The sequence below is a fragment of the Astyanax mexicanus genome, chromosome 12, assembly GCF_023375975.1.
Source record: "Astyanax mexicanus isolate ESR-SI-001 chromosome 12, AstMex3_surface, whole genome shotgun sequence".
In the NCBI taxonomy this organism is placed as follows: Eukaryota; Metazoa; Chordata; class Actinopteri; order Characiformes; family Acestrorhamphidae; genus Astyanax; species Astyanax mexicanus.
This window is the reverse complement of record NC_064419.1, coordinates 34,703,946-34,722,941: the sequence shown is the minus strand read 5'-3', so window position 1 is coordinate 34,722,941 and position 18,996 is coordinate 34,703,946. Positions and strand designations below refer to the sequence as shown.

At 37.6% G+C, this 18,996-nt stretch overlaps 2 protein-coding genes across 5 annotated transcripts; one reads left to right on the top strand and one right to left on the bottom strand.

Annotated features, from left to right (window-relative positions):
* Positions 1-1,131: 1,131 nt before the first annotated feature.
* On the bottom strand, positions 1,132-4,783 carry srrd (SRR1 domain containing). Its single transcript, XM_007247187.4, has 7 exons — positions 4,493-4,783; positions 3,381-3,421; positions 3,129-3,295; positions 2,834-2,932; positions 2,281-2,432; positions 1,767-1,812; positions 1,132-1,444 (listed from the first exon to the last, which is right to left on the bottom strand). Exons 1-7 carry the CDS (start codon positions 4,636-4,638, stop codon positions 1,229-1,231), a joined length of 867 nt encoding a protein of 288 aa, XP_007247249.2. The 5' UTR covers positions 4,639-4,783; the 3' UTR covers positions 1,132-1,228.
* Positions 4,784-5,856: 1,073 nt separating this feature from the next.
* rad9b (RAD9 checkpoint clamp component B) lies at positions 5,857-17,395 on the top strand. Of its 4 annotated transcripts, none has more exons than XM_022670419.2 (11): positions 5,857-6,320; positions 6,856-6,926; positions 8,263-8,328; positions 8,718-8,832; positions 9,096-9,195; positions 9,375-9,481; positions 9,860-9,966; positions 12,161-12,225; positions 12,368-12,490; positions 14,557-14,842; positions 16,009-17,395. In XM_022670419.2, the coding sequence occupies exons 1-11, from the start codon at positions 6,284-6,286 to the stop codon at positions 16,138-16,140; spliced, it is 1,209 nt and encodes a 402-aa protein (XP_022526140.2). In that variant the 5' UTR covers positions 5,857-6,283; the 3' UTR covers positions 16,141-17,395. The 4 variants fall into 4 exon arrangements, with proteins under 4 accessions (XP_022526140.2, XP_022526138.2, XP_022526141.2 ...); XM_022670417.2 differs by having other exon boundaries at positions 5,858-6,320; positions 8,191-8,328; XM_022670420.2 differs by having other exon boundaries at positions 5,858-6,617.
* The last annotated feature ends 1,601 nt before the right edge of the window (positions 17,396-18,996 follow it).

Sequence of the window (18,996 nt, the reverse complement as noted above, 5' to 3'; positions counted from 1 at the left end):
AGGGACAAGTGACAAATTGAGATTTTCTTTAAAACTGAATTATGACATGGTTAAGTGACAAATAACAAAGCTGGCTACAACAAATTCTTCAGTCCAGTCGTAGATATGGGGGTCCACAGAGTTCAACTTCTGCTTTCTGAAGTTTGATTCGTTCCATTATTTTGTACCTATGCTCAACAGTGTGGTGCTAAACATGGGAGAGATGCTCATCAACATTGTCTCTTCTTTTCCATTTATTTTGATGCATCTTTGCACAGATACAAGGACAAGTCCAAGGAAAAAGTGTGGAAAATATTTATTGGGAGAAAATGGCAGTATACTAGTGCATCTCAAAAAATTGAATATCATTAAAAGTTACTTTATTTCAGTAATTCCGTTAAAACATGAAACTCGTATATTATATAGATGTATTACACACAGAGTGATCTATTTTAAGTGTTTATTTCTTTTACTGTTGATGACTATGGCTTACAGCCAATGAAAACCCAAAAATCAGTGTCTCAGGAAATTAGAATAATATATAAGACCAATTGGACCTTTTGGCAGTGTGGGCAGTGTGCCAAGTCCTGCTGGAACATGAAATCCGCGTCTACATAAAAGTTGTCAGCAGAGTGAAGCATGAAAAGCTGTAAGATTTTCTGGGAAAACTCTGCACTGACTTTACACTTGATAATAAAACACAGTGGATCAACACCAGCAGATGACATGTCTCTCCAAACCATCACTGATTGTGGAAACTTCACACTAGACCTCAAACAACTTGGACTGTGTGTCTCTCCACTCTTCATCCAGACTGATCCCTTGATTTCCAAATGAAGTGCAAAATTTACTGATGATCAGTGATGGTTTGGACAGACATGTCATCTGCTGGTGTTGATCCATTGTGTTATATCAAGTTCAAAGTTTGGCTATTGTTTTAGCTAAAGCATTTTCTTGTTGGAAGTTGGGCATTCTACACGACCCACACAGCAACGTCCTAAGCAGCTTCGAACACATACAAGACCAAATTTGAGTAATTTAATTTACTTGTAACCTGCTGGCAGAGGTACACAAAACTCATCTTTTTCATGCCAACACTAAGCTCCCATTGGGAGCAAACATACAGAAGATAAGAACAAAATGCTTAAAAAATAGAGAATACAATTTTTAATTACATAAAGTAAAAAACACAAGCATTACATATTTTAAGTGTCCTTATTGTGGGTCCTCCACACACACCTTACAGTGTTTAAGCACATTTATCATCCTGTAAATGCCTACTGCCTCTCTGGATGATCTCCAGATCATGACAGTGCTGGTACTGGGGTTCTGTAAGATCAGTCCAGATGGATTCTGGAAGTTTCTGAAGTTTGTCTGCTGGGAACTGGATGAGTGCACTGTCATTAAACACATCCATGAAGCGTTGTGAACAGGGCAGGCTTGTTTCCTCACACACGTTTACAATCTGCATGCACAATAGTGTTAAGGTCTGTAGCATAAAACAGCAAAGGTGAACTTGCTTTTGATCTCTGGCCATTCACTATGCATCCTGGATAATTACAGTATTAAAGCCTTAATTAAATCTCTTCGTGCGGACAAGTGAAATCCAACATGATTTGATCATCAAAAACCCATGATTAAGTCAGTTGTAAACAGGCTCATAGATACAAAAGAAAATATACAGGATGATTAGTCAGAATTTAGAGCAGTTTTTCTACGGCTTCATCCAGTTTGAGATGTGCAACAATACATATCAATATAAACAAAGATAGATATTTGAAGGATACGTGTGAGAGAAAGTTGTAATCTCTTTCAAACTCCCGCTGAAGCATCCTATAAAACATACAAAACATAAAAGCAAATAAATACCTCCTTAATACAATATATCTATATATGTAGAGTAAATATGATTTATGAACAACCCTTTGCTGTTATAAAGAACTCTGCTTCTGAGACTTAAGTCTCCAAAATGAACCATCAACAACAGATTTCACCTGTACACTATATAGACAGCATTTTGTGACATCTGGTCATCTTGCTGCTTTTGTTGGAGTAACTGTCTCTACTGTCCAGGGAAAGCTTTCTCCCAGATATTGGGACATTGCTGACTGCAGTCAGCAACACAGCAACAGGGCATTAATACACAGCTCATACTAAAGGTCCTGGGTGGAGCAGAATCACTCCAGAAAAAATAGTTTCACAGCTCCATAGTTCAAACCCAATTTTTATGATAATAAAGCAGTTTGCTTATTGCATATTTAGAGATAAAACAATTAAACTAGATGGATAAATGGAACACACCTCTCCTGAATGCCAAGAAAACTGTTGCCAATAACGATGACGTTTGGCAGGACTTGTGGACTCCAGTTGCTCCATAGCAGGTTGTTGTACAGAGCTTTTCCGCAGTGCATTAAGTAGAAGAAGGTGGGATGGCACACTGCTCGTTTCCCTTCCTGACCATGATTCAAAAAACAAACAAACAAAAACAGATTCATTATATTAATAATGTTAACATATGTATGTAGTGAAAATAAAAGAGCAGGGGGACACAAGGTTTACATTCTTAAAACTAATAACTCCACAAAGTGTTTTTTTTTTTAGCAGTGAGATAGAGAAACCACTTCGGTTTCTTAAGGTACAATGTATAAAAAAGCGTTCTAAACGAAAAAAATTTCCAAAAGAATTGGTTCTGTACAGGCTTTAAAGAACCTTGGTGCTTTTCAGAGAACCAGACCATATTTGCACCAGTTTTGTGGAGCTGATCACATGTCATAGAATACATCATCAACAGAGGAAGTTTCAAAAGGGCTCTTTTTTTTTTTTTTTTAATGAGTGTAGATGAGCGACACCTTACCTCGTTTTCAGTCAGCACAGTGAAGCCCAGCTCTTTGAGGATCTCGCACTCTGTCACAGTGAACACCGGGTCATACATGCTGCACTGGCCCACAGGAATCTCAACAAAACGCAAAATAATTTTTTATAGCATTATTTTTTCTAGTAATGCACTTTTCCACACGTACGTAACCGTCTTCTAAGACATTATGCATACCAGAAAACATGTAAAAAGTGTATGAAGAAGAATCTTGTCTTATTTGTCTATTGTATAGAATACTGTCCCCATGGCAACTAAAAGTAGATAAAAAGTTTACCTGCAAAGCCTCAAACAGCAGTAGCAGCATGGCGAGCTGATACCTGGCCGACACGCAGGAGGAGAAGTTGCCCAGGCCATAACACACACACTCCAGCTGCCATTCACCCACTGTGTTCTCCTTACTGCTACTGCAGCCAGACCCCACGAGACAGCCTGAAAGGAGATCTGCAAGACAAAAGAGCGCTTGATCAAACTATACAAGCCACAAATCTAACATTTGTTCTGAATATGTCCTGTGAAATTCAGTCACCTCGCCATTCCAGCCAGAAATCTTCACATCTCAGCTCATTACTGTAGAGAGAATGAAGGACCACAGATTATAATAATATTTTATATGCGCTCACCAAGCAATTTACTATGCTCATCTATGCACCAACTTATTAATGCAATTAATTATTAATTAATCATGTGTCAACCATATAATTATAAAATTATAAAAAATACTATTAATTACAACAACATTAATGTTGTTGCTGTCCAATGAAAAAAAAAAGTATCTCAAAAACAGCAACTTCACAGGAGAGAGAAATAACTTTTTTAAACTTTCAAAGGAAGTCAAGGTCAAAAAAGTTTTTAAGTATTTCTATTGGTCTGTTCTTTAAGGAATTTTGGCACAGTGTAAGGGACAGTTTGTCTGTTCAAATTATTTGTTCAAAAATCAACAAAAATGGAGATACTTGTTTTTCATTGGACAGCAACCATATACAGTACCAGTAAAAAGTTTGGACACACCTTCTAATTCAATGTTTTTATTTATTTAATTCCTTTTATACATTGTAGATTAATATTAAAGATTTTAAAACAATTAACTGAGATCAAGCGAGACGGTAATTTGGGATGAGCTGCAGCTTCACAGCATGAAGGAAAACAGCAACTAATGTTCAGCACCTCCAGGAACTTCTTCAAGATGCTGAGAAAACTATTCCAGGTGACTCTACCTCATGAAGAAACTGAGATTAAAATACCAAGAGTGTGCAGATCTGTCCTCAAAGCTAAATCATATTAACCATATAGGGTATAACACATCTTCTGGTTTGTTTAACACTTTTTGTTTGCAAAATAATACCACGTTTTTTTGTATAGCTTTTATATTTACAATATAAAGCACACTGAATAAGAATGTGTGACCATACTTTTGACTAAAGCAGTATGTTTCTGTTGGACAATCTTTACTCTTCACTTTGTGCTTAAATGTTATTCATTTCGGGGTAAAGGGAATAAAGCTATATTTGCCAGTCCTGCACTACACAGCAGTTTTAATGGAGATTTCCTAGAGGAAACTGAAAGGATATTTAGTGTAGTGCTAGACTGAATCCCTATCCTGTAATCTGCCCCTGACAGTGAGAGTAGCTGGGTTCTTACACTGCTTCAGTTATTCTGCGGGTGTCTCGCTCTCTGTCTGCGGGTTCAGGAGCTGCTGCTGTTGGGTTTCGGGACTGATCAGCTTTTCCTCTCCGTGCTGCTCTTTTACCCCGCCGCACACACTGCCACTCACCGCTGCTCTCCATCACTAACACACCACCACACACAGATTAACCTCAGCACCACCATCTCCCACTAAAACACCACTATCACAACTATAACCAATCCAGTACTCTCTTCTTCTCTCACATGCCGCTTGCTGCAGTGTTGTGGTGTTACATTTTAACAGGTCCGTGTTGTTCCTGCGATGCGGTTCCTAGTAAGCCATACCAAAGACCTTCTGAGGAAAGAACTTAGCTTTTTTTAATTAATGACAAAATACAAAAATATGTAAAAAGTATGTCAAGAGACAACAACGATCAACACAAGGTTAAGAGATTCTTTTAGGTCCTTTAAAGTCACTTGTGTAAGATTGTTTAAGCATTGCATTCATATACTTATTTAACTCAGTCTGCATTTATTGATATGAAATAAACCAAACAACAAGAACAGGTTGATCATAAAATACTTATCACCAATGGATTTCTCAGAAGCAAATACACCAAAAAATATATATTTGCAAGTAAAAGAAAAATCCTCAATAAGATTTGTATAAAATGTAATAGTTCAAATTGCGTTACATTTTTACAAAATGCGCAGTCAGTTTCAATATCAAACCTACAGTTTAAGAGAAAAAGCTTCACTGGGTAAATTGTATGTATTAAAATAAGAACTCCAGGAATGTGTTCCAGGTTTGTCAGACATATTATTTACGTTTAGGAGTCGAATATCACTGATTCATCTACATTTTACTTAGGAGTTGAATATCACTGATTCATCTACAGTTCGTTTAAGAGTCGAATATCACTGATTCATCTACAATTCGTTTTAGAGTCGAATATCACAGATTCATCTACAGTTCGTTTAAGAGTCGAATATCACTGATTCATCTACAGTTCGTTTAAGAGTCGAATATCACTGATTCATCTACAGTTCGTTTTAGAGTTGAATATCACGGATTCATCTACAGTTTGTTTAAGAGTCGAATATCACTGATTCATCTACAGTTCGTTTAAGAGTCGAATATCACTGATTCATCTTCAGTTCGTTCAAGAGTCGAATATCACTGATTTATCCACAGTTCGTTTAGGAGTCGAATATCACTGATTCATCTTCAGTTCGTATAGGAGTCGAATATCACTGATTCATCTTCAGTTCATTTTGGAGTCGAATATCACTGATTCATCTACAATTCGTTTTAGAGTCAAATATCACTGATTCATCTACAGTTCGTTTAAGAGTCGAATATCACTGATTCATCTACAGTTCGTTTAAGAGTCGAATATCACTGATTCATCTACAGTTCGTTTTAGAGTTGAATATCACGGATTCATCTACAGTTTGTTTAAGAGTCGAATATCACTGATTCATCTACAGTTCGTTTAAGAGTCGAATATCACTGATTCATCTTCAGTTCGTTCAAGAGTCGAATATCACTGATTTATCCACAGTTCGTTTAGGAGTCGAATATCACTGATTCATCTTCAGTTCGTATAGGAGTCGAATATCACTGATTCATCTTCAGTTCATTTTGGAGTCGAATATCACTGATTCATCTACAGTTCGTTTAAGAGTCGAATATCACTGATTCATCTTCAGTTCGTTTAAGAGTTGAATATCACTGATTCATCTACAGTTCATTTTGGAGTCGAATATCACTGATTCATACCGATACTCGGATCATTTCAGACTATGGGTGATGTCGCGTGCGCTCGCGACCCCGCTTCAGGTATCAACGGCAGCAGCCATATAGTTAGGTCAGCTAACTAGCTAGATGTCTAGCTACTAGATAGATGTGGAGCAAGTCTGTGTTTTTTTACTACCTTAAATTGTTAATTATTTAATTTGTAGTGGCTGCAGTACGCAAGTTAACTAGTTATCTAATTTGCAGTCAACCCCTGACCAAGTTAGCAAGTTTTTAGTCACTGCTGCTAAGCTAACAGCTAGTTAGCACAACTTTTGGCTGACTGACTGACTGCTACTAATGCAAAAATGAGGTGCACAATTGCAGGAAATGGTGTGAAAGGTAGTTAAATTGCTTTTGTTTAAACATATGTTTATATAATGTAGCGTGTGTGTGTTACTAGGCACGCCATAAATTTAATTGGTTGAAGGTAAAGATGACTAAAACATAAATATTAACTAGTAGGCACAAACTAGATGCTATAACAGGAATGCTAGCTACAGAGCTAAATTTCCTTAACCAAAGCTAGCTAGTTAGCTAGCAAATGTGCTCACAAGAAGTAACATCTGTCTCTTTCCAGTGTTTGGAAGGGCAGTTCATGCTCTGTCACGGATTGGTGAAGATATTTGGTTGGATCCACTGCAGAAAGGGGTAAAAACTAGGACAGGTTAACTAACTGCTTTAACAACCCATTTGGTCATAAAATTCATGAAATAACTTGAGTTAAAGTAGCTAAAATATTACTGTAGTAAAAGTAGAACTCCATAATGAATGCATCCAGTCCAGGAGAGGAAAAAAACACTGCCCGCCCACACTTAAAACTGACTTACAGAGAACACTCCAATCAAAAACCTCTCTGCTTTGCATGCACTTTTTGAATATGCACAAGAGGGGTGCGCCTTTCTCTCCCTCTCCCTCAGTTTCACACACGATTGGGTAAAAAAGTTTGTGTCGCCTGCTGTATTTGTGTTCACTCTTGGGCCACTCATTCTAGTTTCTTGGAGATTTTGTCTGACTTGCGGGCATCAGGGAGCTTTTATTGATATGCAGTAGACTCCCGCAACTTCCGGAAGACTAGAGATGTCTGCATTTGAGGTGAAAAACAATAGTGTCACTTTTGCTCAGCCAAACTTTAAAAAGAATGTCATCAATTTGTCTGACACTCATATTTACTAAAATTATCATAAGCATGAAACACTAAAGACAAACAGTTTCCATTTGATAAACTTTGTTTGTCTTTGAAATGTAGTGAAGTTAAAGTAAAAGATCACCAAAAATACGTAAGTGAAATAAAGACACAAAAATCTTTAAGTACAGTAATGAATAACATTTACTCTGTTACTGCTGACCACTGTAAAAAACAGTATTATTAAAAAGCTTAGACACTTGCAGACAGTTCATAATTCTCATATCCAATATTTCCAGTATGTTAATTAAATGATCAAAAAGGGTGATCAAAAAAAAAAAAACTTCAAAAAGAATTTTCAACAGTGTGAGTACAACACGGGCTCACTAGCCACTTTATGGGCTTCAGCCACCACACTGGTCCACTATACTTACACTACAGTGTAATTACAAACTGTAGTTGTCAAGCACAATTTGTGTGACCATGATCTGCATTCCTGAGGTCACAAACTGGCCACTGATGAAGGGCTAGAGCAGCGGTTCTCCAGCTCTGGGACTGGAATTAAAGTTCCCATGAGCTAGAGAATGCCTTGTCTAATACACATTTGTTGGAACAGTAGTAGGACTATAGTCTCTAGCTTTAACTACAAAGTAGGTGTTTCCATTAAACTGTCCAGTAAGTGTGTGTTCCGTATGATGCCTTTGAGTAAAACATCCGTAGACTGTTTTATAACCTAACACACAAGGTTTATAAGCTAACGCTCACTGTGTTCTCCTCGTTCTTGCACAGTTGGCTGTTAGGTCGGTGAACTCAGCCCAGTCTGCCTATGCCTGCTTCCTCTTTTCTCCACTGTTCTTTCAGCACTATACTGCAAACCTAGACCAAGGGCGAGAAAGTAAAGGTGTCAAATGCAAAGTGTCCCTGAAGGTATCAAAAACTATCGTTACTGTGGCCTATTAAATATTAAAATCATAAGCTGATCCTAGCTTAACAAACATTTAAATTAGGGCTGCACAATATGTTGTTTTATCATTGCCTTTGAAGTGTAAGAAAGTCATATCTCAGGAAGTGTAATGTTTTGTGCTGTGTCATATTATTAAGGACATTATTAAGGAGAAATCTGGTCAAACTTCCTATATTTTTTAATATTGCAGAACAGAAAAATATAACGATGTCATTTTTAGTTTTGCGCAATCAATACTTATTGTATCATATTTAGTTCTCTTTTAATATTTAGCTTAATACAACCAATCAGAACATTAGAAGTGACTTGTTTTCTTGCCAAATTGTTGATAATATGCCTTTATATTCTTTAGTCAGTGCTGCCCATCTTCCGCAGTGTTGCCACGCTCGAGCGCAGTGTGTGCAAATGTGAGATATCTATTAACGTCTCTGACAGCAGAGTGAAATTCCAGTTTAACTGCAGACATGGTAAGTTAGCTTTAAATAAATCAGTGATACTGTACAATATTCTTCTGAACTGAACTTGAACTGTATGCTGATACTCTCAGACACCAGGGGGCAGTACAGATTATTCTTTTTTAAATGGTACAAGTCAATCTTACAATCCATGGTAATGTACAGTAAATAGTTCTATAGAAAGTGTGTAAATTATAGTATAGAATCGATACAACTAGATCTAATTCTAGGGTTTTATTTTCTAATGTTTACATAAGTTGTATTGTAAATGGCAGGAATAACAAAGACACATAACTTGGGGTACCAAGAGTGTGAGGCACTGCAAGCTGTTTTTCCAACTCACCTCTGTCCCAACATTCTTAAGGCACAGCCAAAGTAAGCCTGTTCTTTTCAACTTTTAAATTATTTACATAGTATTCACTGGGATCTTATCCACTTTTTTATTTCCATAATTTCTAGCATTAGTGTAATTTTGCTTCAGTATGATCTGTTGGGATATTGAGATTGAAGTATTTTAAGGTGAATTGTAATAACCTAATGTAAGACTTTCTCAGACTTCTCAGTGACATTGTGATGCACTTCCCAACTTCACAAGAGGAAATCACACTCTCTGTATCACCTTTAAGATTTAAATTAAAGAGCTACTACGAAGAGGAGAATGGTAAGTAAGTAGCTGGTTTAATGTTGTTTTTCTAAATAAATTACAGACACAAAAAGACTGTTGTAATAACCTACTGTTTTTGCAATGTGCACCTGCACAAGTAGCATTGTAGAATATGCAATGTTGTGCTGTTGGATGCAAAAGTAAACTCTGCGCTGTTCTCATTTTCTTGAACATATAATAATAATAATATCCAGTATGAAATCTGGTGAAAGTTCCTGTGTTTTATATTGCATTGTATACTGTATATTGCAGAAACAAATATTGCACTGTCAGCCCATCGCTTATTGAATGTTATGAATAGCTAAAGGCTAAAGTAAGTCGTAATAGCATGTTTTTTTTTCAGTTTTTATAGTTCTTGTTCTTGTTTACTTACAGATCTAATCAAAAGCATGAACACAGAGATGTCTCTGCATCCTGATGAGTTTGACTACTTCCAGGTCGGGGTGGACTCAGATGTTACTTTCTGTCTTAAGGAACTGAGGGTAAAAACCTTAACCAAGATATAGTTTTTAAAATTCATAATCATCATATAGTCACTTAAGTAACTTTTTATATTCTGTGCAGAAAGTTGATGAAATATCAAAAATATGTATGAAATAAATTTAGAAACGAAAACCTAGAATTGGGAACTGTTTTACCCTGTTTTACTGTGTATCTTTCTATCACAGTGTATTCCTTGGAAATGGTTGGAATGGATGGGCATGTTGGTTATGTCTGTTCTAAATGTTCTCATACTAGTATTTCAATACTCATGTTTAGGTTTGGCTGTGGATTTGTGTTGTAGGAGAGGTGTGGAGCTCTAATAGTGAAGCCAGATTCATTTTTATGGTGACTTATTTCTGTCTCAGTACCCAGATGTTCTGAAGCCAGTGTGACTATCATGTTCTCCTGAACCCGACCCATGAGGAATTAAACTCATTAACTCGTAGTGTTGTTTTGTAATTTAGCCATTTTTCTAAATCTATTTTTATTTTCAGTCTGAACATTCGAGGTGTGTGCACGTACAAGCACAAAATACTGTAACATGGTACACCATGGTGCAGGAATTTTGTTTAGAGGAAGCATGACAGAAAGAAACAGTTTAATTAATGCAAACCATTAACTATGTCAAATTAACAAGACAAAGTTCTTTTAACAGAATGACTTTACAAAAAGGCTTATAAAAATTATCCAAACTTTTTTTGTGCTTTTGTATATCCACTTGGATCTCAACTGCCCCTATAAATACGTCCATCTGTTTTCTATGGGGTGGGGGGGGCTGGTGGTGGTTGGCTGGTTACGTTTTAAAATCGTCAGCGTCCTGTCATTACTTTCCCACCACACGCTCCGCAAAACCAGCAAGCTGATTGGCTGTTTCTCCGGTGGGGAAATTTATTTGGGGCTTTGATTTGGCGCCCCCTCTAGTGCAGTGCCCCTATGCGTCGCATAGGCTGCATACCCCCTTTTTCCGCCACTGCCTAGATTAGTTGAAGAAACGCTATTTCAGTCAGGTAGTTGAGAACCTCGGGCAGTGCACTGCTGGATTAGCCTGTAGACTTTGTTTGAGGGAGGGATCTGTGGCTTGTCAGCAGATGAGGGTGATATAAGTATTTTTAAATAATGAGTTTTGTGTGTTTATTGCTGTTAAACATAAACTAGCTTGTTCCTGGCTTGCAATATTTCACAAGCTTACACTAATGTGGTAAATGCACAGCAATAAACGTGACGTGGCCAGTAACAGCTTAATTGCATAAAAGTGTCTCCAGAGCCCTTAAATGGCTCATTCTGAAATGGACTGAAACTGGCAAAAATAGAGAATAGAGTTTAAAAAACTTTAATGCAACCTTAATTACAAATCACCAAATATAAAAAATGTTATCAGTACTGCTCAGCACTCAATGTGATTAGACATATATAACTGAAAAACACCTTAAGGTTAATTATAAGCTAGGGTTTGTTCTGTACTGACTTTTATGACCCTTGACCCTGATTTTAGAAGCTCAGAGGGGGGTGCGGGATCCCTCCCCTCCTGTGTTAACATTCGTCACACATGTTTGGGTTGGCTGTTCTGGGCAGTCTTTCTGCTGTGCTTGTGTCAGTGGCTGAAGCAGTAGGACAGATGGCTGCTGCATTGGCAGGCCACTAACCTGTCACAGTGAGTTACAGAGTTGGATAGCACTCTGTGTCCATGACACTCATGACCACCCTTCTGTTTGGAAGTACCCCTCTCATATTGCCCAATGACAGGATGTCATGGTGTCCTTAGTAAATACATAGTGTCCTTCATTTAACTACAGTGAATGTAAAGAACACACAGATAAAACACTTTAATGATGTTCTTGTTCTCATACAGAGTTCCCCAGTAGTGAAACAAACTACCTTCCACTACCAGATCAGGAGAATCTCTCGCTATTTTTAAGAAACTCCTGAAGACAGAGCTCTTCAAAGAGCACTTACTCTCCTAACACCTCTAACAAACTAACTAATTCTAACCTCATCTCCTTCTTCCTCTTCTCTACTCCTCTATCCCATTATTTCCCTCTGACCTCCTTAAGGCCCTATCTATAGATGCTTTATTTTTAACTTCTATTATTTTTGTACTTAACGTCTTCTATTATTTGCACTTCAATATTGTAAGTCGCTTTGGACAAAAGCATCTGCCAAATGTAATGTAATGTAATGTGCAATTATTTTTAGGGCTTGCTGTCATTTGCTGAGGCCCATGGTCTTCCAGTGTCTATTCACTTTGGTGCATCTGGCAAGTAAGTATTTGCATGCTTTAAGGATTAAAACATGAAATCATATTACTGCTGTAGGGGTCGATTGACCTTTGTGATGTATAACAGAATTTAAAAGCAGCTTTTGTTATGCAGCTATGTTGATCTGCTGTATGTTGTTTCGTAGACCTGTGTCGTTCAGTGTGGAGGGTATGGTGCTGGAGGCTGTTGTAGTGTTGGCCACTCTAGCGAGTCCAGACAGCGAGAATCCTTCGCAGGAGTCGATTCCTCAGGAAGCTCCAGCACCCAGGTGACTGGTAATATTTGACTGTGAATGACAAATATACTTAGAGCAAATGTGCTGTGTGTTATAACATTAGGATGATAACCATTGGCACATGTGGTCATTTGTTTATGGAAACAAACGACTGGCTGAACTGTCTACAGTGTTGCTGTACAGGGTCACTGTCTTTCAAGGCTGTAGATTCTCCTGTACACAGGGACTGTCTATTGACTGAAACATTGGGTCCCCTTCATGAAATGTGAGCATAACAAATTTGTCTGTAAATTACTCATAAAGCACTAACTTTGTTAATCCATTAAAATGTTCATTATAATGTTTATAGTCTCAAAATGTCTGTGAATATGAACAAAATCCAGCCTCTGATCTCACAAAGTGTATGTGTCATTTGACCTGATGGCAACGCCTCACTATATATCAAGTTTCTTACAGTAAGCAACAAATATTTAGAAAAAATGAAAGGTTGTTTTCTCACTTTTTTGTGTAGATATTAGAAGTATTTTAGCTGTTTCTTAGTTCAAGTGATCATACTTAGGAATAAAGTGATTGGCAGGCTTGTTGTAAGTGACTGCAGGAACTGTATTGCACCTTTTCTGCTTATTATGTGGAGTAGCCGAGTTGTGCTGGAACTTGCATGAACTACACTTTTACCATTAAAACATGAGCTCTGGCTAAGGTAAATGGCAGTTGAATGGCAGAGTTTTCAGTAGCCTTTCTTTTTCCTGCTAAATAGAATAAAGCAGAATCAACCCCATACAGGGTAATGCTGTTTCTAAGCCGCATCACCCCCTGTGACCTGTCCAGTCTGGATAGTGATGTCACTGAAGCTTTCCGTGTGGTGTACTGTGTATTAGTGTGCCAGTCAGTTCACTCACATCTGGGTCACCCGCTAGCAGGTCCCACGTCATCGCTGACCTGTTGCACAGGCTTTAGAAGGCCGTGTTTTTGGCACACATCCATTTTTGACAGAATGTCCTTGGTAATATATTTCTCCTCAAAGCTTTCTTTGAACTGAATGTATAAAGTAAGATTACAGACATTAATTAATTATGTATTTCAACATATTTATTTAAAACTTGACACTGCTTAAAATTAGATTATTAAGTGTATGGTGCTTTATTATTTTGGTCATATATAGTGATATTATTCATTTGAAAGTGTGTCACTGGGCAGAACATAATCTGAAGCATAGTGCAGCAACATTATCCAGATCTTTTTTAAAGCAAAGAAGTGGAATGTTCCATTGGTTAACCTGGTCACTTGATCACAGTGAAGGCAGCTGCAGTGAAGCCCTGGCAGAGCATAGCTGGTGCTTGGTGATGTCCAAGTGTTTTAGACTTTAACAGGCAGTTATTGACTGCAAATGATTTGCAACCAAGTAATGAATTCGTAATAATTATTAGTTTGTCCAGTCAATTGTGAGCTCTTGAATGGAGCGTTTTTTTTTTAAAATGGCTATAGTTTCTATTTTGTACATCCAATTCGTACTGTATGCAAATAACCTCAAATTAAAGCTGAAATATATTTCATATATTTCTTAGATAAAACAATATATAACAATAAATATTAATGTGTATGTTGTGCAGGTTTGCACTTGGGTTTACTCACTGTCCAATCTATTAGACACTTCTACCTAGCTGCTCCACCTTGTAGATGTAAAGTCTAGAGACAGAAGCTTATAGTCTTAGTGCTAAACAGTAGAGAGTAGAAGTAGAGAGAAGGTATTGACTGTCAAGGCTAAGATAGAGCCAAATCCTAACATAGCACAGTTTCCCCTCGGGAAAATTGCACTCATCGTCAGGCATTTGCCATCCCTGCACTCTGTTTCCTTCCCCCCACCCAAGTCTTAATGCGTCCTTCACAGGCCTGCTCATTCTCTGTTCTCTCACACATGCGTGTGAGTGCTGTAGTTATTAAAGCAGTCACATGGCTGGTGGAGTAGCCCACATCTGGTTTGGTGTTCAATGCTTACGCACAACCAGATATTTAAGCACTACAAAACCTCTTTTTTAATCTAAGGAAGTTTTTCTTGTGGGGTATCGAATGTCTTGTTCTGTAAATGTCTCATATTTTAGGAACAGAAGCGAAGTCTGCCCTGGAAACATTTCCATAGCAGACATCTCCATGGATGAGGGTCCTTTAGAGGCAGAGGCTGCTGGCGTGGCACCCAAGCTTCCAGCCTTCCCAACAGAAGAGCAGGTGGCTTCCAGCCAGGGAAGTCCAGTCTTTATTCCAGACCTCCACATGAGAAACCTCCTACAGCTCCACGGAGATGAAGTAGGCCTTTCAAGACCTTCTCTGTGTGATGTCATCTTTGAATCTGAATCTTTGACCTCTCCAGCAACACCAGCCACTTTCAAGGTTAGAAATTTGTTGGTTATGTCCAGTGAGATTCTTTAAGTATTTTTATTAAATTTTAATAATGATGGAATTCATTGTCTTATTTGAACTGACATGCCACATGTCATGAGAAAGGAATTAGTATTGTGTCCCATTACTTTTGCCATGTCCAATGGAGGCTCAAGACCTCTGCACTGACTTGCAGGATATACAGTGGTATGAAAAAGTTTGGGCACCCTGATCATTTTAAAGATTTTCGTTTATAAATCATTGGTTGCTGAAATCAGCAATTTTAGTTAAGTGTATCATATAGCAGATGAACACAGTGATATTTGAGAAGTTAAATGAAGTTTATAGGATTTACATAAAGTGTGCAATAATTAGTTAAACACAATTAGGCACCCTTTTCGTTTTATTGTTTGGTAAGCTCATTGACCCTTGACCTATATACACAGATGAATCGAATAATGAGAAAGTGTAAATTTGGCCAATTGCAAGTTTTTGTCCTTTGTATCTTCTCAACATCGGAGCCTCAAAACAACTCTCAAATGACCTGAAAACAAAGATTTTTCAACATTATGGTTCAGTCAAAGTTGAAGCTGCGCCAAGGCTGGATACTTGAACAAGACAACGACCTTCTTAAAATCTACTAAGGCATTCATGCAGAGGAACAAGTACAGTGTTTTGATATGGCCATCTCAGTCCCCAGACCTGAGTATTATTGAAAATCTGTGATGTTCATGCTCAGAAACCATCAAACCTGACTAAATTAAAGATGTTTTGTAAAGAAGAATGGTCCAAAATTCCTTCAACCAGAAGCCAGACTCTCATTGGAAGTTATAGGAAGCGTTTAGAGGCTGTTATTTCTGCAAAAGGAGGATCTACTAAATAATGATGTAGTTTTTTGTTAAAAAAAATATTGCACACTTTCTGCAAAAACTATAAGCTGACACTGTGGTTCAAGGAATGTCAATTGTCCACACAACTTCGGAAATGGAACGTCCCACCTAGCATCAGGCCTTGTTTAAACTCCTATAACATCATCACCTCATGCAACACTTTATAATAATTTAACATACTGCTGTCCAATGATTTTTGGCATGTCAATATAAATCTGCTATAAAATATGTGAAATTAGGATCTTGCAACCCAAGAGATACTTTTTCCTCTATTTTGTTTAACACCAGTTCCGTTCCCTGGTTTTTGGAGCTGTATCAAGTGACCAGGTAAATGTCAGTGCACTGGAGCTGCCTAGTCTGGTATGTGCCAGTGACACTGATGATGATACTGGAGAAGATAGTGGCATGGTTGAAGAGTAACTCTGAAGAGTAAAAATCTTAAAGGACACAGTAACACAGTGCAGTATATAGGCACAATTTGTTAAATGTACTTTACTTTAATCTAAATTGTAATTCTTTTAATCTGTTAGATTACTATTTAGGTTTTGTGTGTGCAGATGTGCAGATGTACTATATACTATATGTACAGATGTTTGTGGACACCCCTTCTAATGATGCATTTAGCTACATTTAGTTGCATCCATAGGTGACACCGCTTGTCCAGTACTTCTAAGGAAGTACTTCCACTAGAATAGGACTCAAATGGAGCATATGAACATGAACTTACTGGAACTGTTCCTAATGCTATACATGAACTTGAGTCGGGTCTAAAATGGCCCAGCATCCAATATCCAACACGCTAACACGCAACACTCTTTTCACTGAATGCAATCAAATCCTCACAATGCTCTTTAACAGTATAGTGGATACATTATTTTTAACACTCTTGATTTCAGAAGAAACAACAAATGAGCAGGTGTCCCAATACATTTGTCCATGTAGTGTATCTTATATGTATTTATTATTTTTATACATGCCCAGGCAGGCTAAACATACACTGCTATAGTCAGCTGACTTAAGCACCTTTGGTACATGTTGTTCTTTTAACAAATTCTTTCAAAAGACAGAATCTGGAATGTGTTTTTAAAACAAGCCTGCCTGGATCGTGATGATTGAAGAAGTTAGGGAAACTTTCTCTAAGGAAACATCCACTGTACAAGTGTGCATAAATATTTTTTTTCTGTTATGTTTAACACAGCTTTTGTTATGAAACTGTTTTGATGGTTATGCCCTTCTGTACCACAGTAAATATCTCATAATATCCTTAATCTCAAATGAATTCAGACCACAACATACAAAAATAAACCTTTATTAGATCATATGACCAATCACATATCCACTTTAAGCATTCACAGATGCTAGCATTAGCCTTGTGCGTTAACAGTATACACCTCAAGGAAATTAAAATGAAGTTTAAAAAAGCAGAGCAAGAAAACAAATGTTTTAAACACAGAACCCACACAAACGTATCAAATATAGGTTACTTTCATATACAATGTCTGATGTGTAATAGCCTACACTTGCCAAATGCATACATCATATATAAATATACAGCAAGTTTGTATATGCACATTTGTGCAAACACACACTCACGCACACACCTTTCACAATAGCATAAGAACCTCCAAAGTGGTTGACATAGCATTAAAAGATTTCTTTCCTTCTTTACATTAAACCTTTGCAGTCTCTTGCATTGTCATTGTTACATACCTCATGTCTCACATTAGGTGATAAGGGTACTAACACTGGTCTGATACAATAAATATTAAAAAATATTTAATATAAAAAAAAAGACGGAAAAACAAGAACATTTCAATTGTCTCCCTTTGCAAAGTAACTACACCACTTTGCCCTGGACCCTGAAATGTGGTGTCATGCATACATCGTTACAGATTCATGGCTGTTCATATTATTTGGCCAACCTTTTGCCAAATAACACTAAAACCTATTCAGAAAGTATAGATTTCAACCAAATATTTAACGTATTGAACTTCGTTGAAAGTTATATTTGGTGGTTAATTAGATTAGCTATGCCTGAATTGTACATGCAGCCAGTTTTAGATGTAGGCCCCATCCACACATCCAGATATTTTAGAAAACATTTTAATATGACTGCCTTCAGGAGTCTCTCTAAAAAAGCTAATTGTCTGCAAGATAACATTGCAACACTTCTAAACTGCCTGTATGATCATGCTGTGGGTGTGCAAGTGTAATGTCCAAAATAGACCTAAATAAGCTGTTGTATACACCAGTTCTGGTATAGGCAGCAGTTGCCAGTTAGGCAAACGTGGGAGAGGCTTTATGTGGCAAGGGAAGGTCAACAAAAAGAGAAAAGGGAATATCTTGTTATCGCTTTTGCACATAATGTATGTTGGGTTGTGTAGGTGTGGAGTAAATGCTAGTTACACTATCTGTGGTCACACTCATTAGCACATACAGTCAGTAGCAACTGCAGTATTGTCACAGAGATTGGATAAATAATTTTTTTGTAAATTAACATATTAAACCAAGATTTTGAGAATAGCTACTATTCCCCATATGTGTGCTGAGCTCTGTAAAAAAAATCCCATTACCAATAATGTGTTTGAAAGTACTGCAGTGAATTTTACGCAGATTGTGAAAGCAGTTTGTATGGTGGCACTGCCATATCTGAATCTTCCACATACTCCTGCACAGAGTTTGATTTTTTTTTTGTAAAACGAGTTATACATGTTCAATAGATTAACTGAGGTGTGAGTAATGTGTAACAAAAGTGTAAACCCAATCGTTAGTCTACAATAAAAGTTCTGCATCATATCAGCTTGTCTAAAAGCTGACTTTTGCTCACCCACGCATAGTGCTGGGCGATAAAACGATATCGATAGTTATCGAGGAAACTATATATCGCGATAAGTCGGGGCGAGAAATTCGATAAACTAAATTTTCTATTTCCCGTTTAAGTAGCGTTGTGAAAAGGCGCAGCACGAGACCAGGCAGCACGCTGAACTGCTGCTCAGCCCAGTACAACCCCTCCCCTCCCCTCTCCACCATCCCCCTCCGCCCCACCCCCCGAGCCCCTCCACTCTGAACTCCTCACATAGCGGCTCCTTCTCTCCCATTTACTGGATAAACTTCATTTATACTATTCAGCGGCGCTACACTGGAAAACTCACCTTTTAAATATGAGGCATGCGTCTCCAAGATATTTAGAGAGGTGAGCTTGTTCAGATTTCTGAAGGCAGGTAAACGCTGCTCTGTTTGCTGCTAGTTAGATTAGCTTGTCTCCAGTTTAAAGTT

Bases quoted from the DNA above. Each gene is read 5' to 3' on its own strand.
- srrd (XM_007247187.4), bottom strand. From the start codon at position 4,638: ATGGAGAGCAGCGGTGAGTGGCAGTGTGTGCGGCGGGGTAAAAGAGCA. The intron at 2,433-2,833 runs GTAAGGTGTCGC...AATCATGGTCAG, and splicing joins CTGTGCTGACTGAAAACGAG to GAAGGGAAACGAGCAGTGTG. The intron at 1,445-1,766 runs GTATCCTTCAAA...TTGTGCATGCAG, and splicing joins ATTACAACTTTCTCTCACAC to ATTGTAAACGTGTGTGAGGA.
- rad9b (XM_022670417.2), top strand. From the start codon at position 6,284: ATGGGTGATGTCGCGTGCGCTCGCGACCCCGCTTCAG. The intron at 6,927-8,190 runs GTAAAAACTAGG...GTTCTTGCACAG, and splicing joins TGGATCCACTGCAGAAAGGG to TTGGCTGTTAGGTCGGTGAA. The intron at 12,491-14,556 runs GTGACTGGTAAT...CTCATATTTTAG, and splicing joins CAGGAAGCTCCAGCACCCAG to GAACAGAAGCGAAGTCTGCC.